This window comes from Manis javanica, chromosome 17 (assembly GCF_040802235.1).
Source record: "Manis javanica isolate MJ-LG chromosome 17, MJ_LKY, whole genome shotgun sequence".
Lineage (NCBI taxonomy): Eukaryota > Metazoa > Chordata > Mammalia > Pholidota > Manidae > Manis > Manis javanica.
In genome coordinates this window covers 52,799,912-52,822,646 of record NC_133172.1, presented here as the reverse complement: position 1 = coordinate 52,822,646, position 22,735 = coordinate 52,799,912, and the positions used below count along the sequence as shown (strand labels likewise).

Below are 22,735 nucleotides of genomic sequence, written 5' to 3'. Positions count from 1 at the left end.
GAGGCAGGAAAAGCAAGTTTACTGAACTCCTTCCAGGCATTGGGCATACTACCCCTTGCCAACTCCTAAAGCCAGTGTCACCTGGTATCCTGTGTCCGCTTGAATCTGCAGGGCATGGGAACTAACTCCCTACTACCACCCCAGGATTTGGGGGAGCCACAGAGCACTGGATGGAGTGAGATTAGTTCTGAGAACTTGCCAGAAGCAAAAGAGATTTTCAGGCAGGCTGCCCAAGAGCCTGATCTATAGCTGCACTTCCATCGTCCTGGTCACCCAGGTGATGGGAACTTGTGAGCCTAAATCAGAGCTCTCAGTAGCCCCTCCCTACTTACCTGGAGTAGAACAGAGAGACACTTAAAGAAAGGGGAGTGTGGGCAACCTCAGAGAGGAGGTGCACCTAAGGATTTAGGGTCTGGGGTTTCACAGGGCTTTTGGGTAAGGGTCAGCATAAGACATGATGTATACAGGTGATTCCTAATTCCTTTTAAGTTTTGTCTTAAAAGTAAGGTTATTTAGATGACTATGTTGGCCCAGATCCTGGCATTCTTTGTTCACATATGTTTATTTACATTTCCGAGGTCTGTCTCCTGCCCTGGTTACAAAGTTACTTGATTAAGGGGATGAAAGAAAAGGAAAAAAACAGCATATAAATTAAATTAAAGAATAAACTGGGCCTTTTGCAAGCTAAGTAGATTTTACAATGGTATGATCTAATTGATACAAGGAAGACATGGGCTGCCCTGGATACTTTTTCTTGTCTGGGGAATATCCGGACATTCTAAGTCACTCCTGGCCTTTGGAACTTCAACTGATTAACTCATTAACTCTGTGAGTCTTTTCTGGCTCTCTGGTTTTATCTGGTTAACTCTTTTGTTAAAGCGTTAACTCTTTTGTTAGTGGGCTTTACTGTCTTTATTCTCTCTCCATCCTGCTCATGTTTATTTTTCTGCCTAACATAGGTATTTTTTCCAGCTCTGTGCTCTGACAAGGCCTGAAAGAAGTGACATCCCATTAGCATCAAATTAGCAACAAACACATTGAGCTTGCTTTTTTTGTTTTTAGAATTGAGGTGAAATTCACAGAACATAAAGTTAGCCATTTTAAAGTATACAACCCAGTGTATTTAGTATATTCACAATATTTTGTAACCAATAGCTCTATCTAGTTCCCAAATATTTTCCTCATCCCAAAAGAAAACCCTGTACTTCGTAAGCAGTCACTTGCCATTCCCCCACCCCTACCTCTGGAAACCACTGATCTGTTTCTGTCTCTACATATGTTTCTGCCATAAGTATCTCTACAGATTTACCTGTTCTAGATATTCATGTAAGTGGGATTGTACAATACATGGTCATTTGTATCTGACTTCTTTCACTTAGCATAGTGCTGTCAAGGCTCATCTATGTTGTGGGATGTATTAATCAGTATTTAATTCTTCTTTATGGCTGCATAATAGTCCATTGTTCGGACTAAAATACCAGGTTTTGTTTATCCAGTATATTGTTTCTTAAAAGTTGTGAGAAGAAAATAAACCTGTCTACCTTTGTTTCATAAAATCTGCACCCCCTCTGTAGCACCTGTTAACATCCTATGGAGGCACTCTTGGGAAAATACTGCACAAGGTATCTGTCAATGGTAATGCTCAGACAGGCTTGCGGGAAGAGGGGACAGTTAATGATAAAAGTACACTTGACAGCTCCCCAGAAAGGGTTTACTGTTTGGCTATTCCATTAAGTCTGTGTTTTAATTTCTAAAGCCCATTATCAGCTGCTTATTTACTATGAAATTTGGATGCCTACTCAGGCCAGTTTCTCTTTGGTAGATCCAGCAGCAGAGTTTAATATCCTCTCCCCATTCTCTTCACCCAGTTCCCCCCATCTCTTTGCCAGTCCTCCTGTAGTAAGTGCTGTTGTTTATATCCCTTTACAGGGATGGTGCACCCGTTTTCTAGCTATTGTGTTGTCGGCAGCTAATGATTCACACCTTCACTTTTTTCCAGAGAACTGTCCTCACTCTACCTGAGCTGTTTTGCCCAGAGATGCCGGGGCAATTATGCTCTTCCTTCCCCACCTCCCAGTGTTCCACAGCCATAAATGACTGACGTGGAGTACAAAGTCCAGCTCCCTTGTTTCTGAAAGGGATAAACCTTGTGGTGCATTTATGTTCCAGAACTCCCTGAAAGATCAGACTGAGACTAGGCTTAGGGGAACCCACTTTTTTTATTGGCTTCCTCCGCTGTCTTATCATCCTGCTTCTCTCACTGCCCCCAATAAATCATTTGCACAAGAATCCCTGTTATCAGGCTCTGAATCTAGGGAACCCAACCTAAGATATCCCTGTGTGCAGTCCTGGCTCCCACAGGGATTTCCCACTACCAGCAACAGCCACACGTCTTATCCAGGGCCCTGCAGATTGCACTTCCTCCAAGAAGCCTTCCTGGGTCTGGACTCTTGCACCCTGGCAGCATGTTCATTTAATATGGAATTTGGATGCTTATCCTGGCCAGACATGGTACTAACCCCTTTATGTGTCTTAGGTTATTGAATTTTACCAATTTATTCTTACAGATGGAGAAACTGAGGCTCAGAGGTTGAGCGGCTTACACATAAAGTGTTGGGAACTGGTGAGGATTTGTCTTATTTCAAACCTCTATATTTAACCACTAGACTCTATACCCTATATTAAAGCATCAGAACATTGTACGGCTTTGTCTACCCTAGACTATACAGAGAGCAGAGAACTAAGCATTTTTATGTCTGCTGCTGCTAGACTGCACTGAAGGCTTCACATTATTATTACAAACCTTTGAGTGTCTTTCTTCTGATAGAGAAGTGCTAGAGTGGCCTTGGAGCACTCACGCCCACCCCAGCATGCCTGCCGTCAGAGCTGCGGGGGAAGCCCTTTGCCTCTGAAATCCTTGGGGCACACTGTTTTCCTTGAGCTTCCCCTGAAGTTCCTGTTGCAGGTATCTCTGCCTCTCACTCCACTTCAGAGCAGGGCTCTGCATTGCTGAGAAAAGCAGCAATGGGAGGCAGTTTATCTCTTCCCTAGAGGCCTCCTGGGTCCACAGAAGAAAGAACAGGCACTGAAGTGGGGGAAGGAGGATCAGACCTGAACCAGGTGAAGAGGGGCAAGTGACTCCAATGGGAGAAGATTGAGGCAAGGAGAGATTTGGGGGATGAGGCAGGATAGTGGGAGCTGAGCAGGGGACCACTCTTTTTTCATTCATTCAACAAATTTTCTCAACTACCTACAATGTCCTAGGCACTGTTGTAATGACTGAGGATACAATACTGGACAAACCAAAGACCCTGCTTTAACGGGGCAGCATGGGAATAACAATACTACTACTCGCCGTAATGGGTACTATTTCCTGAGCATTTACTATGGAATCAAGCGTTTATCTTAGCCTCACAACAATCCCAGCCATTTGATACTATTATTAGCCCATTTTTCAGATGGCGACAAGGAGATGCTGAGCAACCAAGTAACTAGGTTACACAGTTAGAGCGGGGTCCTCCACCTCCTTTGAGACTGGATGCAGGGCCACTCAGCCTTCCTATTAACGACAGTAGGTTTGGCAAGTACATTCCTGTAAATTCAAACTTACATATAGAACTCAAGTTCTCCTTGTCTATCCCCATCCCTAGCAGTCTCGGCTCAGGGTGTCCTCCTTTACAGTCCTGTTCCTGTCCATATACATACTATATGCCCATATACGTTACTTTTTTTTTTTTTTCCAGGAGGGGACAAGAGAGCCCAAGCCAGTTTTATTTTGAACCAAATAGGAGTCATTTGCAGACATATACCCTTTATATTCCTAAATACTAAGTCCAGCAGTGTGTATTTTCTACGAACAAAGACATTTTCTCATCTATAACCAAAATACAGGTATCAACATCTGGAAATTAATATTAATACACTTTTTTTCTTATCTACAGACCCTATTCATCTATCATTAGTTGTCTCCATAATGGCTTTCAATAAAGAGTAAAAAGATCTTTCCAAAATACTATCTGGGATCACATATTGCATCTAGTTATCATATCTGTAGTTTCTTCTAACTTGGAGTAATTCTGTCATGACCTTTATATTTTTGGAAAATGCAGGCCATAATGTATGAATTTTTTTTTTTGAGAGGGCATCTCTCATATTTATTGATCAAATGGTTGTTAACAACAATAAAATTCTGTATAGGGGAGTCAATGCTCAATGCACAATCATTAATCCATCTCAAGCCTATTTCTCGTCAGTCTCCAATCATATACGTTACTTTTGACTTGAGTGGCTTCGCGTACACATCCTTTTGCAACGTGCTTTTCTTTATACAAAATGTCTTGAACACCATTCCCTACTGTACATACAGTTTTACTTCATTCTTTCTAAGAGCTGCATGGTATTCCACTGTACGGATGTGCTTATTTCTCCAGTACCCTAGAGGAAGTTTCCGATTTTCTGCTATTACAAACAAGGCTGCCATTCACAACTTTTCCAGAAGTTCCACAGATCCTCTTCCCATTTCAGAGTTTCTCCGGAAGGACCCACGTGATGAAACCCGCGAAAGCACTGCCCACTGCTAATCCAGCGGTAGCCGCCCCCGCTCGCGCAACAGGGGTGGGGCTTTTTTGCCCCAATGGATTTTTTTTTTCTCCCTAGAGAAGAAGCTACCCCAGGTCCCGGCTGGAAGGTTAAAGAAATAAACCCCCAAACTGGAAACTCGAGTCCCAGAAAACAAGCCTTTAAGACGCATTGGTTCCTCCGGGAGTTGTAGTTTTGCGGGCCAACGTAGCCGCCCTCTCCCGTCTCATCACCCTTCTCGATCTGAAGACTCACTGCCTTTTGGGAAATGGAACCATCCTGACCATACCCACTTGCCGGTGCAAGAGCTCGGCGCTGGTTTTTTGGGAGGGAAAGACTGGGCTGGCAGAGGCGGGGAAACTACATTTCCCAGGGTGTACCGCGAAGGAACGCACGCCCTCCGTTAAAGAGTCCGCCGCGCCGAACGCCTGGCGGAAGGAGGTACGTCGGTCCGCGCGGGTCCTTACTTCGCACGCCGCAGACCCCGCAGTTTCCGGGGCCCACCCTCTCGGACTGGCAGTACAGACCCGGGCCACTGGCTCCACGGCGGGGTAGAGCCTTCAGGAAGTCTGCCGGCGTTGTAGGGAGCGTCTGCAGGTCCGCCAGCCCTTGGCCTGGGTCTTTCAGCGGGCGCTCAAGGACCCGGCCGGTGCCACGGCACCTGTGGACCCCCGGGACCGGGAGGAATACGGGTCCCAGGAGTCCGTTCCCTAAGGCGCGTGGGGCTTTGGATGCCGGCGCTGCTGATTGTGCTTTGAGGCGGCTTCGGCTTCAGTTTACCCCATCGGGGCTCGTCATCACATGCTGTTTGTGTAATTTACGGTGCAATTTTACTCCCAATTTTGCCTTTTTTTTTTTTTGAGAAGCCAAATCAGACCCCTTCCATGAGCCTGTTTTTCCCTTTAAAGCTTAAAAATGCAAAACCCCTGCCCTACCTTTCTTCAAAATGCATATATGAAGAGGCTTTATTTTATTCTGTCCCTGGCTCCCGTTCCCTACCCAATTTTGGGCAGCATGTGGCTGAGGATATTAAATAATATTTCAGTATGGCTTCATTAGGTGAAGTTCTATTGAAAGTGGGCAGAATATTTGAATAGAGGTATTCTTTTCCAAGTTTTCTGTACAAATAGAAGGTATGACAAAGGACAGAGGCTCCAGGAGAGATGTCTTTTTTTTTTGAGGGTGGTTAAGAACATGAATCTTGGAGTTGGACACATGTGGCCTGTCTGTACTAGCTCTGTGTGGTCCTTGGGCAGACTAGTTCACCTCTTCAAGCTCCGGTTTCCTGTGATAAAGATCCAACTCATTGTGCTATTTGGTGGGTCATCTGAGCCCATACTGCAATGCCTTTGGCATGGTGTCCTAAGTGTTGGCTACCAGTGTCATTCACCTTTTGTGTTTAGAAAATACCCTTTTAGCTGATCTGCCGAGGCATGCTCCTCAGCCTTTCTTGATTTCTCAGGCCTTCCCTGATTTTTTTCTTCATGGGCATCTTTGACCCAGAGAATATTTCAGAGCCTTCACTCCCACCAACTTCTGGGCCAAGATATTAGTGTCCTGTTTCTTTCCCCACTGGAGAGAATTACTTAACATTCATCAAGTCTCTACTGTGTACCACATATTTTACATTTTATTTAATGCTGGCAGCAGCCCTAGCCGGTTGGTATTTTGAGGTCTAGTTTTCAGGTTAGGCTCAGAGGTTAAGTAACCTGCTCAAGATCACACAGGAAGAGGTAGAGGTCGAGATAGAGCCCTGAGGGCTGATTCCCAGCCCAGGACTTTTCTGCCCTAGTCTCTAGTAGGGTGCAGTCCAGGTGGGGTTGCCCTCCTCCCTCTGGCCATTACCTGTCACCTGCCATGTCTCCCAGTCACCATGCTGAGACCAAGATGGGCTTAGACCTTCTTGGGGCATTTCATCCTTGCTGTCTTCCAGCACCTTTGTTTGGTACTAAGTATCATTATCACCATCACCTCAGTAAGAGTTGGAGCAACCCAGCTCCTAGTCATGGCTGCAGCATCTGCTAGTGGGGATGAGTAAAAATACTTATCCTGCAAAAATAATACCCTGTGAAAAATCATAATGACTTAACTGGACCAAAGTGGGTGAGCTCAGTCGTAGTGGCTGTTACCAACATCGTCCCCATTGTGTTGTCACCTGTGTTTAGCCTTTATCATAATTATAATAGCTAATACATACTGAGTTCTTTACATGTATTTGTTCCTTTTGTTCTTTCTTCAGCCTTACAAAGGAGGTTTGATGTAATGGTTGAGAATGGACTATGGGGAAAAAAAGTATCTGGGGTCAAATTTGGCTTTGCCACACTTGCTAGCTGTGTGACCCTGAATAAGTTACTTAAACTCTCTGTGCCTCAGTTTATTCATCTGTAAGGATGAAAAGATAGTACTTTCCAGACATTAAGTTAGAGGTTCTTACAGTAATTGTTTTCCTTTGAAGGTGCCAAGAAGGGGATGATATACTCCCCATGTTGGTTCAGGCAGAGGCCAACATGAGGTTAGACTTGCAAGAGATTTATTGTGAGGGGAGGAAAGGTAGGGGAGCTGGAGGAAGCAGGGGGAGTTGTCAGTCTGCTCCCTTTGAGGGTGTTTCAGAAGAAAGGAGGAATGGGTAGAGGGTTGTCAGAATTCAGTGCTGGTCTAAGACAGTTTCTGTTGGGTCTACTGGGACTCCTGGAGTCACGGTTGCCTGTCAGAGGACCTCCGTCTTGCAGGAATGGGCCTGTCTCTGTCCCTGGTGCGCTAAGTCATTGGTTGTGAGCAGTTGGAGGGAACATGGCCTCTATGTGAACAAGCTGGGGGCATTAGTCTGTTACATTCTCTGCTGCAGGGGGCCTGAGAGGGTTAGGGGTACTGAAGATCACACAGTAAGTTGGTGGCCAAGCTGGAATTCCTCGCTGCCTCCTTTATTGGAAAGGCCAGATGGGCTTCCTGGGGAATGCCTTTGTCCTCAGATGCCTGGCCAAGATGTCCAGCTCAGATTTCCCCTCTGGATTCCCCTCCTGGGCTGAACAGGGAACAGAGCAGTTTCTGTTGGTGGTGGAGGATTTCCCTGAAAGCTTGTGGGAGTGTGGGTGTTGCTATGCGGTGGTGTCTGTCAGCCCTAACCGTAGGCTTGGTGGCAGCAGAGTCTGGCATAAGAAGAATCTGTTGCTGAGGTTCATGCATCCTGTCAGCAGCGAGCAGGAGCATGGGCTGGCTGCTGGACGTTCATCCGGGCACTGCTGGGACTGCACACAGCTTGCTTCCACTGCCCCTCCCCACACTGAGCTTTGGGGGTTGGAGGGAAGCGGTGGGGGTGGACTGCTGTGTGGCTTAGTGTCCAGAGCCCTGCCAGAGGTAGATGCCCCGGCATTCCTGGGGACTTGTTTACAGAGGGGGAGGCCAGGGGCTCTGGAGTAGCACTGGTTTCCCATCTGGTAGGAGACGATTGTTGGGGGAAAGGGATGAAGCCATAGGTTTGGCCCACCTTTGCCTTGTGCACAGAGTGCCCTGAAGGGAGATGGCTGACGGGTGAGGTAGCAGCCAACTTCTGGCTTGCAGCCTCTTGGAGGGGAGGTCCCTGTAGTGGGTGATGTTGGCACGCAGCCCAGATCCCCTTGAACAGGCCGGTGTACCCCTCCCACAGCTACCCCCTTCTCTAGCGAATTGCCGTAAGCCTCAGGAGCCTTGGAAGTTAGAACCTTCCTCTTTCCCTGTCCCCCAGCTCACAGCCAGAGTTTGAATGATGAGGCACCAGTGGTACAGAAAGGGCAGCCCTGTGCTTTAAGGTGGGATCCACTGTCAACCCCACCGTGCGCCCCTCATTCCTCTCCTGAGGGTGTCACATGTACCCAGGTGGATAAAATCAAAGATAACACTCATCAGGTGACCGAGCAATCCCACCCATGGGTGTACACCTCGTAGAGATGAAGTCTTATGTTCACACTAAACCTGCCAGGGAATGTTTATAGCAGCTCTCTTCATGATTCCCCAAACCTAGGAACTGCCCAGTGTCCTTAATGGGTGGGTAGAGAACGTCCATTCAATGAAATACTGCTTGGCAAAAAAAGAAAAAGGATTACTAATAGGCCCGGCCAACCTGGATGAATCTCAGAGGCATTACGTTTCGTGAAAGAAGCTAATCTCCAAAGCTGACCTTCCAGCTGTAGCTTGTGGCTGTCAGGGATGGAGGAGGGGTGCAGATGGGGGAGAGCATGGGGGAGAGTTTTTGGGTGCAGATACTGGTGGAGGCCATAAGAATCTATGAATGTGTTAAGATTTATAGAACTATACACCAGAAATAGTCCATTTTGGGGTATGATAATTAAAAAAAAACATTCACACACACACACCTGTATCTCTGCCTCAGGGAACCCTTCAACTTTAGCCAGAATGGAGCAGCTGAAGGGGGTTGATTGGACTGTCATCATCCTTACATGCCAGTACAAAGACAGCGTCCAGGTCTTCCAGAGAGGTAGGTGGACCTTCCACCCACTTGCCCCTGCTATAGAATCCCCTTCAGACCCTCACAGCCCCAGGAGCCAGGCAGACCTGGGTTCAAGCCCAGATTCTGCTGGTTTCTAGCCAGGCAACCTCAGACACATCATGTCTCTTCACTGAGACTTAGTTTTCTCATCTGTAAAATGAGAGTGAGTGTGCTTACCACGCAGAGCTGGGCAGAGGTCTGATGAGCTGCTAGATGAAAAGCTACTCAGTGCTTCCTGAGGCAGCCCACGTGCTAAAATGGGAACCATGCAGAGATTGGCATGGCCCTGTGAAAGGATGACATGCAAATTCACGAAGTGTTCTGTATTTGTGACAAATAGCACATTATGTTGTATATCTGAAACTAATATAATGATATATGTCAATTTTACCTTAAACAACCCTTTAAAAAAAAAACCACGTCAAAGGAGATAAAAATAATGACTATCAGTAGATTCACTGCAGGTGCTTTGGACCAGGACTGGGAGGCTGGGTGGCTGGTCCCAGCTTGTGTTCTGACCACAGAGCTGGAAGTGCGGCAGAAGCGGGAGCAGATCCCCGCCAGGACCCTGCTGCTGGCTGTGGAGGACCCTGAGACACGCGTGGGCAGCGGAGGAGCCACCCTCAATGCCCTGCTGGTGGCTGCTGAACACCTGAGTGCCCGGGCAGGCTTCACTGTGAGTGTGCCCAGGAACTGCTACCCTTGGGCACATGTCCTTGTCAGAACACGGATAGGGGTTTCCAAGGTTACCAGCTCTTCTGGCTCCATCCCTGGCCAGTTCAGCGTTTGGTATCAGTATTTGTAGCTGTAGGTTGGGCAGACTCATCCAGGTGATGGCAGAAGGTGGGGCCAGCCTTCATAGTGGTTTTAGAAAGTCAGTATGTCATTAGACTTTGTCAATATCTCGTTAGGCTTTCTGGTTTCTCTTGAAAAATTTGGTCTTGCTACTGTGGCTGCTCCTTCCCAGCAGCTGTTTGCTGGAACTGAGGTGTGGCTGCCCCTTTTGCACAGGGCATGGGAATCAGGGTCCCTCTCAATGCACACAGCTGCTTCACTCAGCCACCTTGCTTGCATGGCACCTTGGTGTAGAGAGTGAGGTGGTTCAAGCTGGGGAGGGGACCACTGAGTAGTTGCCATAGAGCTGACTTACCATGAGTTAGTCAGCTAGCCAGCCAGACCCACATTTCTGCCTTTAGCCTTCCTTAAAAGCAGGGGGCAGGGAAGTGGCCCAGGTGGAGTACCAATGGGCTCCTTGCCTGCCTGTGGTTATTAGTCTTGACATTGTTTTCTGTTCCTGTGTATCTGAGTGGATTTGCGTTGGGGTCTCTCCCTGGACAAGGGGGTGCCATCCTTGGGTGCTGTCTGCCCCAGCTTCTGTCAGCAGAGCTTTTCCACTCTTGACAGGTGGTCACATCGGATGTCCTGCACTCAGCCTGGATCCTCATCCTGCACATGGTTAGTAGAATACTGGGCAGGGGCTCTGTAAAGGGCTGGAACATCAATCCTTAGGGTTAGATGGGACTTAAGTGGTGGCTTACTTTTGTGTGTGTGCAAGGTTTTCATTGTGCCTATCCGGAAGAATCAGAATCAGAATTGATCCAAGTGTCCAAAAATAGGGAACTGGTTAAACATAGATAGCACATCCTCCTGGTGGAATATTAGACAGTGATTTAAAGGGCCTTCTAACTCTATGCATTGACCTGGAAAGAGACTTAACAGCTCCCTTAGGCAAGTCACTTGACCCTTCCTAGGCCTCAGTTTCCTCATCTGTAAAATGAGGGTGGCAGCTGTTCCTACTTCATGTGGGTATGCTGAGATGATGCATGTAAATGCTTAAAATGGGGCTGGCCTGGCTCACTGTGCATTCACTTAATGTATTTTCATTGTTCAGTGGAAAAGGCCACCCACATACGTTTGTATAGAATGAACTCAGGTTTTTGCTTTTGATTAAGATAAGTGTACATGCACATGCAAGAAATAATACAGAGAGAAGCCTTTGTGAATTTTGCCCCGATTCCCCCAGTGGTAATATTTTTTTAAATTGTAGTAAAATCACAGCCAGGATGCTGACACTGATACAATTTTCAATCTTATTGCCCCAGTTTTACTTGTATTCATTCATGTGTGTGTTAAGTTCTGTTGTCTCACCTGTTTCAGACTCTCATTTTTGTAAAAAAAAAAAAAGGCAATGAATTAAAGTCTGAAAGAATATACCTCAGAATGAGGGCAATGGTTATTATCCCTGAGGGAGTTTTCTTTTTGCACATCTTTATTTTCTAATTTTTCACCATAATCATGTAATTGACAAACTTACACAACAGCAAGCACACACTTTTAAAAAGTTCTTTAGCTTGGTGGCTTTCTGCCCTGACACAGCTGGTTGTGTCCCCAGGCTTCCATCCCAAGGTTTCTTTCTCCTGCCCCTGTTCCTGTCCCAGGGCCGAGACTTCCCCTTCGATGACTGTGGCCGGGCCTTCACCTGTCTCCCTGTGGAGAACCCCCAGGCTCCCGTGGAGGCCACGATCTGCAACTTGGACTGCTTGCTGGACATCATGAGTCACCGGGTGAGGCTGGTGGCCACCATGGGGCCTCATCTCCGAGAGCCGTAGCTCTCCCATGGCACCACCAGCTATAGGGTGTGCTGGCTCAGACGGGGGATGCCTGGAAGAATGGCTATGGGGTGCCCTGTGTTAGAGCTTCAAGAAGTTACTTTGGCCACACTGTGGGGAGGTTTGGCCCCAAAGTTTGGAGGGGGCCCCTGTTACCTCAGCAGGCAGAGTGCCCCTGGACAAGATGGCTGCTGGAGCACACAGAGCAGGCTGAGACCTGGCTGGTGGGAGCAGAGGATGGGCTGGGCAAGGCCGCCAGCTGCGTTCTCTTGCCCCCTGCAGCTGGGCCCAGGCTCCCCGCCGGGTGTGTGGGTGTGCAGCACTGACATGCTGCTGTCTGTTCCTGAGAACCCAGGTGAGCCTGAGAGGGCTTGGGCCCGCCGTCCCTTGCCACTGCCAGATGCCTTTCCTCATTTGCTCTGTCTCTGGGTCTGGCCTGCTGCCCTGTTCGGAAGGGAAGCTGCAGGGAGTGGAGAATACAGCCCAGACGCAGAGTCAGGGCTTCCCTCCCTGCTGGGCCTCAGTCTGCCTGTCTCCAGAATGGACACACCCAGCTCTGCCCCTGTGCCCTGCAGGGCTCTGTGGAAGGACTCAGGGAGGGAAGGCACTGTTATTCTCCTGGAGGAATGCCCAGTTGGCTTGGGAAACTATATTCCCTTCCGAGGTGCCTGGATGCCCCTGCCCTGAGCTCTTACCTCCTCTTGACTGGGGCTCCCTGCCTTGGGTTGGTCCCCTGGGGGAGCCTCCTGACGACCCCACCTGCAGGAATCAGTTGGGACGGCTTCCGAGGAGCCAGAGTGATCGCCCTTCCAGGGAGCACCACCTACGCCCAGAACCATGGCGTTTACCTCACTGACCCCCAGGTAGTGCCCCTGGGCAGCAGCGTGGGCAGCTGAGCCGTCCTGGGATGGCCTCCTGGTCCTGTGACCTGGGCAGCCTCTTGTCCTGGACTTTCTGGCATGGTCTGGATTTGGAGGAGTTTCTCCCATGGCAACAGCTCTTTTGCTCACAGTCTGCTAAACGCGGATTGCACCCTGACCCTGGGCCAGGCTCTGTGCCCAAGCTCAGGGCTGTGAGCCATTCAGAGCCCGCCCTCTACTGTTGAGAGGTGGGAGTCTTGGGCACTATGTCCCCTGTGGACTTGGGTCCTAGATTTTCATTTGGAGAAAACCCTTGCCATGCCCTCCTCCCTAATTCTCTCTTTCCCAACTCTTTTTTTTTCTTACCCACCCCCCCCATAGGACTTCATTTTGGACATATACTACCAGGGCACTGAGGCAGAGATACAACGGTGTGCCAGGCCTGATGGGCGGGTGCCACTGGTATGGCTGCTGGGCCTGGGCTGGGGGGCTTTGGAGACTTCATGGGACAGGGAAGGGAGGGTTTGCCTTCTTGTCCAGGGCAGAGTCCCACTCCTTCTAGGAGATTCTGGGGCAGCCTAGAACCAAAAATCTGAGGAAAAAATCTAAAACTGGCATTCAGGGGAGCAGATGGAACTAGAATCTGAGGAAGGGATAGCTTTGGAATTGAGTGTTGTTCCAAACCAGAAGGGTTAGAACCAGAATATGAGCCAGTTCAGGAATGCCGTGTCTGATTTGGGGTATCCTTCTGGGATGTAGGACGGGGATAGGAGTGGTGAGTAAGGGTCTGGGGCTGGATCTCGGGATGATGGAGAACTAAGTTTGGGAGGAGGCCTGAAAACTGAGGGGAGTCCCAGAAGGTGCTGGTGAGGGGTCCTTTGGTGGGAGCTTCTGCAGTAAGCCTGGAGTGTGGGTGCTGGAGTGTCCCAGCAGGTGAGGGAGCCTGCCTGGTACGGCAGCCGGCCTGCCTTGCTGGATCTGCGTGTGCTCCTCCCACCCTGGATCTCTCCACCTAACCTGGTGGGTTCGCCCCCCTGACCGCACGCCCCCCCCAGGTCTCTGGGATTGTCTTCTTCTCTGTGGAGACTGCTGAGCACCTCCTAGCCACCCACGTGAGCCCGCCCCTGGATGCCTGCACATACATGGGCTTGGACTCTGGAGCCCGGCCTGTCCAGGTAGCTTGGGTGGGGCTAGGGCTGGGGAGAGGCCCTGACACCTGTGGGCTGTGTGAACCTCGGGCCAGTCACTCTTGCTCATGGGGTCAGTGTCTCTGGGGATGCAACTGCTCCAGCCCTGCCCAAGAACCCCTCAATGGCTGTGCTTCCTACCCCTGTCCCAGCTGTCTCTGTTTTTCGACATCCTGCTCTGCATGGCCCGGAATGTGAGCAGGGAGGACTTCCTGGTGGGGCGGCCCCCCGAGATGGGGCAAGGTGATGCGAACATCACAGGTTATCTTCAGGGTGCCCGGGTGGAGCTGTGGCGTGAGCTTCGTGATCAGCCCCTCACCATGGGTGGGTACTGCCTCTCAGTTCTTTGGGGTGGGGAGACTATGGGAGGACCCCCAAAATAAGGCTGCTCCCAGCCTGTCCCCTCTGGGCTTCTGGACCAGGCAGGCCTAGTGTGTGGACTGGACAAATACCCTCTCCGAATTTCCACGGAAAGAACTCTTTTCCTTCTTCCTGTGTCTTGTTCCTGGCCTCCAGCACCAGTGTTGCCACTTTCTGGCTGTGTGACTTTAGGCAAGTTGCTGAGCCTGCCTGGATCTCAGCTTCTCCTTTGACACAATGGGCTCATTGCCATGCCTGCCCTCCCAGGGCCTGATGAAGATGTATTTTCTAGAGCAAGGCCCAGCCTGGCATCTACACAGGCAGGGACTTTGGGCCAGTACTTGTGTCCTTACAGCATACATCCCCGACGGCAGCTACAGCTACATAACCAGCTCGGCCAGTGAGTTCCTGCACATCCTCACGTTCCCAAGGGCTGCTGGGGCCCAGGTCGTGTACTCCCAGGTGGAGGTAAGTCCTGCTTGGAGTTAAGGCCAGCAGAGGTGCCTGCTGGTTGCCTGGGGACGGGTGGGATGGAGCTCTGGGGAAGGGAAGGCATAGCCCATGCTTGGAACAGATTATCTATGAGTATGGGTGTTAATATTCCCATTTCATAAATAAGGGAGCAGAGAGATTAAGCATCTTGACTAAGGCCCCAGAGCCAGTAAGTGGCCATGTCAGGATTCTGCATCCACGTCTGCCTGATTGAGAGGTTAGAGAAGACTCCCCCATCCTTTCCGTTGGGTCCACTTGGGGAGCCAGGCATATCTGAGGTGATGGACCTGGGCCAGTGCCGTGGTGAGCAGCAGGTGGAGTTCCCAGTGGCTCTCGGGGTGACAGGGGTGTGGGTAGCTAGACAGGTGGAAGAGGTTTTCGAGGGGAGCCATCACCTGGTGGCACCTCTGTTACTGAGTTCAGGTTTGTGCTGGAGGAGGAGGCTGGGAGAGTGCACTCCATAGGGACAGCATGAGCAAGGTGGGAGGGGACCGGCCTGAGGCTGGGGCCAGGGCAGGGTCAGGGAGGGATTTGGCTGGCCAGCAGGCTTAGGGAGCAGCAGGAATTCTGAGTGGGCCTTGGCTGTGGAGGAGGATTGGGGCAGCCCCCAGCCCTGGGCCTTCACCACCTACGTGGCTTCACAGGCGCGGCAGCTGCTGGAGCCTGGGAGCTCCGTGATCAGCTGCCTGCTGGAGGGCCCTGTCCGGCTGGCTCCTGGGAGTGTCCTGCAGCACTGCCACCTTCGGGTGAGGCCTGCAAGCGGGGGGAGGAGAGGGCAGGGTCCTCGGGACAGCGGTGCCCACCCAGGATACCTGCCCTCTCCCCTGCCAGGGCCCCATTCACTGTGGAGCTGGCTGCTTCCTGAGTGGCCTAGATGTGGCCCAGTCTGAGGCCCTGCATGGTTTGGAGCTGAGTGACCTTGTCTTGCAGGGGCACCATGTGCGATTGCATGGTGTCCCCAGCTGTGCCTATACCCTTGTTGGCCGTCTGGACAGCTGGGAGGTAGGTGCCCACCCTACCTCCCCTAAGCCCCATCTCCAGGCTTTGGGGAGCCCCTGGTTCTCAGCCCAGTTCCCATACCATTGCAGGGCTCTCTGAGCGCTGGCTTGAGGGATAGTTAGGTGGTGAGGAGGATGTGGGCCAGTAGAGTCTCAGCAGGCCTTTACTTCCCTTTTGTCTGCTCTGCAGGGTGGGCTGGGTGGGGCTTTTATCCCTATTTTACAGGTGGAGACTGAGGTTTAGAGAGGGAGGTGAACCTCCTTGGCTGCAGAGCCACGTGTGGTGGATTGGGCCTAGTATCAGGATTCTGCTCCAAGTTCTAGGCACTTGCGCAGAAGCGTGTGGCTCCAGGGCTTTATGCAGTGTTTTGGAACTTGCTCACGTGTGCCTGGGTCTCTTCCTGTCCTCTCTGGCCTTAGTATCCTAACGCCTTCCTGTGGCCCTTGTAGTCCTGACTGCTTCCTCCTCTTCCCCCAGAGGCAGGGGACAGGAACCTATCTCAACATGTCCTGGAGTGAATTTTTCCAGAAGACAGGTGTTCAGTAAGGTTGATGGGCCCAGTAGGTCTCTCTGGGCTAGGTGGCCAGGGTGGCTGCTGCTTCGAAACTCATCCCTGCCCCTGCTCCTGCCCTAGCGCAGCACCTGGCTCTTCCACTATGCCTGGGGGCTGGGGTAGTTTGGAGCAGCCTGATTTGCCCCAGCATCTCCCTGGGCAACTCCAAACTCCTGGGTATGCTCAGTCTTTAGTTCTGTGGCATGAGAAAGGAGGCAAAGTATGTGGGCCTCCCTCCCTGAATTGCCTACTTGTGCCACCTGTGTCCCCATGAATTAGCCAGCTTTCAGTTCACAGGCAGTGGGGGCTTGGTGACAAGGCATGAAACCCCACTTCCCTCCTGCTAATGTGCCTTCTCCCTGCATCAGAGACTGGGACCTGTGGGACCCAGACACCCCTCCTGCAGAGCGTTGCCTTCTCAGTGCCCGCCTCTTTCCTGTCCTCCACCCCTCGAGGGCCCTGGGGCCCCGGGACATGCTATGGATGCTCAACCCCCAGGAGGATGGTAGTGAGGCCCTGCGGGGCTGGCGAGCCTGCTGGCGTCTGTCTTGGGAGCAGCTGCAGCCATGCTTGGACCGGGCCACTGCGCTGGCCTCCCGCCGGGACCTTTTCTTCTGCCAGTCCCTGCGTAAGGCACGGCATGTGCTGGAGGCCCGGCAGGACCTCAGCCTGCACCCAATGATCCGGGCTGCTGTTCTCGAGGGCTGTGCTGGGCCCTTGCTGGCCATGCTGGACCAGAGTGAGTATGCTGGACATCTATGCTCAGAAGCCAGACTCAGCATCACCTGCCTTACCTGCTTTCTGGGTGATCTGCATAAGAGTACTAGGGAGCAATGAGACTTTAAAGCAGGGGAGGGGCTTACATGGAGTTTACTTTGAGGTTTTTGGGAAGCTTCATCCCTGTTAGTGGAAAGTTTGGTGAGAGGCTGAGGCCTGGGGCTGAGCCTCTGGGTCCTGTGAATATGAGAAAGTCCCGAATATTCTGTATTGGGGGCTGTGATGTGGGCAAAGAGCTCAGCAGAGCCCCCAGGGATGCAGCTGGCTCTAGCTGGGGGCCCAGGCACACTGGGGGCTCAGCCTTGGCCTCAGAGGTTGCACCTCATCATCCCCATTTAAGTTACTCACAGCTGGTTGGTGGTGGGGCTGAGCATGACTCTTAACCTCAGTGGGTATCCTAGGTGGGGGTGAAGAGGCATGCCTGGGCTTTGGCTGGCAGAATGAGAACTGTGCCAGGTGAAGGAGTGGGGAGCATTCCCAGGAAGCATGTATCAGGCAAAATGAAGAGGCACGAGGGATCTGCAGTGTCTGGGCAGAGGGTGTTAGGGGCAGATCCCCTCCCTAGCCACCCCCAGCTCTGGTCCCTCAGTTGCAGCTGGAGTGGGAGACCCTGGTGTGGCAGCCCGGGCTCTGGCCTGTGTGGCGGATGTATTGGGCTGCATGGCAGAGGGTCAAGGAGGCTTACGGAGTGGGCCAGCTGCCAACCCCGAGTGGATGCAGCCCTTCTCATACCTGGAGTGTGGAGACCTGGCAAGGGGTGTGGAGGCACTTGCGCTGGAGCGGAACAAGTGGCTGAGCAGGTGGGTGTTAATGATGTCAAAACCCTTGGAGAAGCCCCCGGTCATCCTTTGGGGTGGGAACCCCAAGAGAGATGAGGCATCTTCTGAGCCCCCCCAACCCAGACAGTCCGCGCCCAGCTTGGAGCTCCATGCTGCCTCCTCTCCCTTCCCTCTTGGCAGACCAGCTTTGCTGGTACGAGCTGCCCGCCACTACGAGGGGGCTGGGCAGATCCTCATCCGCCAGGCTGTGATGTCAGCCCAGCACTTTGTCTCCATGGAGCCGGTGGAGCTGCCGGCACCTGGGCAGTGGGTGGTGGCTGAATGCCCAGCTCGAGTGGATTTCTCTGGTGAGACCCTTTCGGGGGGTGGGAGTGAGGGCAGCCACCCCAGAGTTGGGCTTGTAGCTCCTATGACCAGCTTGGTCTTATCCAACTGCCACAGGAGGCTGGAGCGACACACCGCCCCTTGCCTATGAGCTTGGTGGGGCAGTGCTGGGCCTGGCTGTGCAAGTGGACGGCCGCCGGCCCATTGGGGCCAGGGCACGCCGTATCCCGGCGCCTGAGCTGAGGCTGGCAGTGGGGCCTCAGCAGGACAAGATGGCCATGAAGATGGTATGCAGGAGCCTGGATGACCTGCAGGATTATTGCCAGCCACATGCCCCAGGTCAGTGCACTTGTGACATATGCAGGTGGGGATAGCATGCACAGCCAGCCTGGGGGATGGGAGCGAACTGTGGAGACCCTGCAAGGCCACAGGGGCCTGGCCTGAGGGTGAGCCAGTCTGGTGGAGGAGGCCCTGAAGTCACCCTGCCCAGGCGTGTGCTCCATGTGGGGGAGCCCAGAGGCCCTTGTGTGTTTTGGGGTGGGGTCTGCACTGCTAGTGGGCTCTTGTACCCCAGACGAGCCCCATGCTAGGCTGGGAATTAGTGGAGGTGGGGTGGGGTGTCTGCTTCCTTGAACACTGAAGTCCTTGCTGGGTGCTGGTCCCTCTGCAGGGGCCCTGCTAAAGGCGGCCTTCATCTGTGCGGGGATCGTGCGTATGCGCTCCCCGTCCTCACTGAGTGAGCAGCTGCTGTGTGCCTTTGGAGGTGGCTTTGAGCTGCATACCTGGTCTGAGCTGCCCCATGGCTCTGGCCTTGGTGAGTGGGCCATGTCCCCCTGCTGCTCACCAACTCTGTCCCCAGCCTCTAGCTTTGGCTCTGATGCCCTCCTCAGTCTCTGCCCAGTGGAGAGGGAGTGGGTGAGGTAGGGCAGGACTGGGCTGGGCAAAGCTGTTTCACGCCTGGCATCCTGTGTGCCCTGCAGGCACCAGCAGCATCCTGGCAGGAGCTGCCCTGGCTGCTTTGCAGCGGGCCGCAGGCCGGGCGATGGGCACAGAGTCCTTGATCCACGCAGTGCTGCATCTGGAACAGGTGCTCACTACAGGTATGGGACTGCCCTGGGCCACGAGGGAGGTCACTAGATTTCCCCAGGAGGCTCCTGGGGCTCCCCTGGACTCACAGATAGCCACGTAACTGTGCTGCTCCTTAAAATGGTTAGAGCTTCCTTCTTATCACTAGGACCCTATCTCTAGTGGTTTTCAGTTTGAGATGTCTTTCAACTTGATGTTACAGGAGCACATCCTAAGTGCCAGATTCTGTGCTGTACCTTTCATGTATCTTAGGCACCTGGGTATACCAGGTGCTACTCCTCCTGACCGTCCCCATGCACAGCTGTCCCTCAGGGTGGGACTGGGCAGAGCTGGGTTAGGAGCAGGGGGCAGGGCCTTCAGCCTGCCCTTCCGGCAACTTGCTTTTCCTTTGGGCTGTGGTCATTTGTGCCCATCCCTTTCCCCACCCCCCAATATGGCAGGGGGACACGGGGCCCAGTACAGGCTGTGATCATAATGCAATGTTACTAGCTCCCTCCTCCTCCCATGCACAATGGAGAGCAGCCAGAGGTTTGTCTGGCTCCAGAACCTAGGGTGCTCTGGTCACCACTGGATACCAGCCCTCATCTCTAGCACAGCTTTGAGAAAGAAACTGCCATGAAGACATAGATGCCTGGTTATGTGTCTTCTCTGGCCCCCTCCTTTCACTCTAATGACTGACATCCCATAGAAGGTAATTAGCAAAAGGGACAGATGGAGAGGACTTTTCAGTTTTATTTTGAGGTGTACCATTCAAATCCTTCATTTGGTTAGTTGACAACTATTCACTGAGTAGCCACTGTGTGTTGGGCCCTGGAGATAAAATGAGCAGAAACAGGGCCCTAGCCTTCAAAAGTCGTATGGTCTCTTGGAGACAGACATTAATCAATAATCACTCAAGTGAATGTATAATACAAGCTGCAGTAAGTGTACTGAAGGATAGGGGAAAAATTAAGGAGTTTCTGACATTCTGGGCCCAATACTAACCACAGTGTTTTAGCTGTAAAGTTCCAGAAGTTTCTTGCCACTTGCATTTTACCCTTTAAATCCTTGCAGGCCCTTCCCCCAGTTATCAAGGGCTTCTCCCAGAATCATCTCAAGTTTTGTCATTTTTATATAGCTGCAAGAGGAAAAGAGATCCATACCTTTCATTACTAAAACAAGATGTGAATGAGCTTTTTCAAGTTTGAAAAGCTTATTTCTAACATTGACACCCTTTATCAGAAAGGACTATGATAAAGGACCATTAGGTTGCAGGGAAAGTCCTGTATCCTCTCTCCTTGGAGGGGAGGTTAGTGTAAGGTCTTACCCTTCCAATTACACATTAGGTCTGCAATGAAACTCAGGTCTTATGCATTCCAAGCTTGGCTCTTGCTCTGGCATGAAACCAGTTCCTTGTTTGGCCTATCTTGCTTCCAGGGCTGGGGTAGAAACTACACAGCTCAGCTGGCCCAGCCTGAGTTGGGAGAAGCTGTCCTCCTACACTGGTCCCGGCCAGGCATGCAGGGCCAGGAGCTTGGGCTGGAGAGAGAAGTTGGGCCACATAGGACCCATCAGTGATGGGGTCCTGGGCTCACAGGAGGTGGCTGGCAGGACCAAGTCGGTGGCCTAATGCCTGGCATCAAGGTGGGGCGCTCCCATGCTCAGCTGCCACTGAAGGTAGAGGTGGAAGAGATCACTGTGCCTGAAGGCTTTATCCAGAAGCTCAATGACCACTTGCTCCTGGTGTACACTGGCAAGACCCGTCTGGCACGGAATCTGCTGCAGGTGAGGATCTCCCTCCACAAAGGAGAGAGGGAGGCAGACAGCCCAGCGGGGCTCAGACCCTTACTGCACCCTTCCTGCGCCATCTGCAGGATGTGCTGAGGAGCTGGTATGCCCGGCTGCCCGCTGTCGTGCAGAACGCCCACAGCCTGGTGCAGCACACCAAGCACTGCACCGACGCCTTCCGCCAAGGTGAGGTTCTGCTTCCCCAGATCTCAGGGCACCAGGATGGAGAGCCTTGTGGCTTGTGGGTTTGAGGCCAGGGGCCTTTGCAGATTTGGCACAGGTCCCAGGCATGAAGCCCCTGGGGACAGAAGGCTACTTTCTGTCCTCTTCAGGGTCTCACACATAGGTGGGAGCCATGTCTCAGGACAGCACTTGCATCATGGGGAAGGCCTCCAGCCCACCCACCAGGAAGCAGATGGGGAAGAGGCTCAGCCCCATAGCTGAGTTCCAGGGAATCAGAGCTGATCAGGGTTCCAAGAGTTTGGCTACACAGTTCACGGAACACTGTGCTGGCTGCTCTGTGCATATTAGTCTTCAAACCAACCAGTGAGGTGGGCTTTATCACTCCTGTTCCCAGCCAGGACTGAACTCTGGTTCTTAACCATGACACTGGTTAAGTAGTGCCTCTTGGCACCTCATTCAGTTTACGGACGGGTGTTAAGTGAATATCCTGGCTCAGACATGCCCCTCCCCTTTCTTCCCCACACCAGGGAGCCTGCCTCTGCTGGGCCAGTGCCTGACCTCATACTGGGAGCAGAAGAAGCTCATGGCTCCGGGCTGTGAGCCCCTTGCTGTGCGGCGTATGATGGATGTCCTGGCCCCTCACGTGCATGGCCAGAGCCTGGCAGGGGCAGGTGGTGGGGGCTTTCTCTATCTGTTGACCAAGGAACCACAGCAAAAGGAAGCTTTGGAGGCTGTGCTGGCCAAGACTGAGGTACCTGCTGGTGTTGGGGTGTGGTTATTGGTGGGGGGCAGGAGCCCTGAGGCCTAGTGGCTATAGCTGCAAGTCCTCCTATCCTTGTAAGTCTAACTCCTGCATCCAGAAGGCCTGAGATTTTCCCAGATCTCTCCAAACACCTTCTGTCCTTTGCTCCCAGGGCCTTGGAAACTATAGCATCCACCTGGTAGAAGTGGACACTCAGGGCCTAAGCCTGAAGCTGCTGGGGAGCGAGACCTCAACCTGATGCCCCTTCCCATGAGGCTTGCCCTCTGTAAGAAGAGAAAACCAGGTGCTAAAGCAGCCCCTTCCTTCCCCATGGGAGTGCTCAGCTTTCTACCCACTTTGTGAATTTGCTCCTAAAGGAAGCTGACCTGAGCATGGGCCCAGCCCTTTCTGGAGCTTGGTGAAACAGGGACGGTGCCTGGGAACAAGACGGTGGCCTCCTGGGTAACAGTGGCCTAGGCTTGGTGTCTGCTCTGTCTAGACATAGGGGGTCCTGAGCTTAGGGTCCCATGTGGCCTTTACAAATCCCATGGGCCAGCTTAGGCCTTGGTCTTCTCACTCTCCCTGAGAGCCTGGAAGAGGGGGCTGACAACCAGCCTTAGCAGGTGGCTGGGGTCCCTTGGTAAGGCCAACCCTGAAAAGGCCCTTTGAGGCATTTTCTGTGACTTTCCTTAAAGGTCAGACTCTTGCCTGAGTAGACTTTGTGTTTGACACTCACTCCCAGGCTGACTTGAGGGGGAGTGGAATGGGTGGGGGTCCATGCTTACTTGTGGCAGTGCAACAGTTCAGTCCTCCAGCAAGTCACTGCTAATTGAGGCCCTTAACCAGCAGCACTTCAGACTATGCCGCAGGACCCATGCCTGTGGGTAGTGTGCGCTCAGGATGACGACCTTCTCGGAATAAATTCACTTTGCCCTTTAAGGTTGTCTTCATAAAGC

The 22,735-nt window shown here is 52.2% G+C and overlaps 1 protein-coding gene and 1 non-coding gene across 9 annotated transcripts in view; both read left to right on the top strand.

Moving 5' to 3' along the window:
* Positions 1-4,154: 4,154 nt before the first annotated feature.
* Positions 4,155-22,735, top strand: part of FCSK (fucose kinase) — a 41,619-nt gene continuing 23,038 nt past the window's right edge. For 3 of the 8 annotated variants that reach the window (XR_005063239.2, XR_005063240.2, XM_037025424.2), the window contains exons 1-24: positions 4,161-5,019; positions 8,945-9,049; positions 9,586-9,737; positions 10,466-10,516; positions 11,500-11,625; positions 11,953-12,025; positions 12,436-12,533; positions 12,912-12,992; positions 13,586-13,705; positions 13,870-14,041; positions 14,433-14,545; positions 15,214-15,315; positions 15,401-15,571; positions 16,046-16,110; positions 16,490-16,860; positions 17,488-17,698; positions 17,858-18,024; positions 18,119-18,340; positions 18,672-18,815; positions 18,982-19,101; positions 20,664-20,851; positions 20,941-21,040; positions 21,565-21,788; positions 21,952-22,083. Coding sequence is in view for 6 of the 8 variants with exons in the window: in XM_037025424.2 (XP_036881319.2) it covers positions 8,968-9,049; positions 9,586-9,737; positions 10,466-10,516; positions 11,500-11,625; positions 11,953-12,025; positions 12,436-12,533; positions 12,912-12,992; positions 13,586-13,705; positions 13,870-14,041; positions 14,433-14,545; positions 15,214-15,315; positions 15,401-15,571; positions 16,046-16,110; positions 16,490-16,860; positions 17,488-17,698; positions 17,858-18,024; positions 18,119-18,340; positions 18,672-18,815; positions 18,982-19,101; positions 20,664-20,851; positions 20,941-21,040; positions 21,565-21,788; positions 21,952-22,038 (3,240 nt within the window). In the remaining 2 variants the exon portion in view is untranslated. The other 5 variants (XM_037025423.2, XM_037025428.2, XM_037025426.2 and 2 more) reach the window with 5 other exon arrangements.
* LOC118973732 (U6 spliceosomal RNA) lies at positions 9,290-9,392 on the top strand. The gene has a single exon (XR_005063255.1). It is a non-coding gene; the product is annotated as a U6 spliceosomal RNA (small nuclear RNA).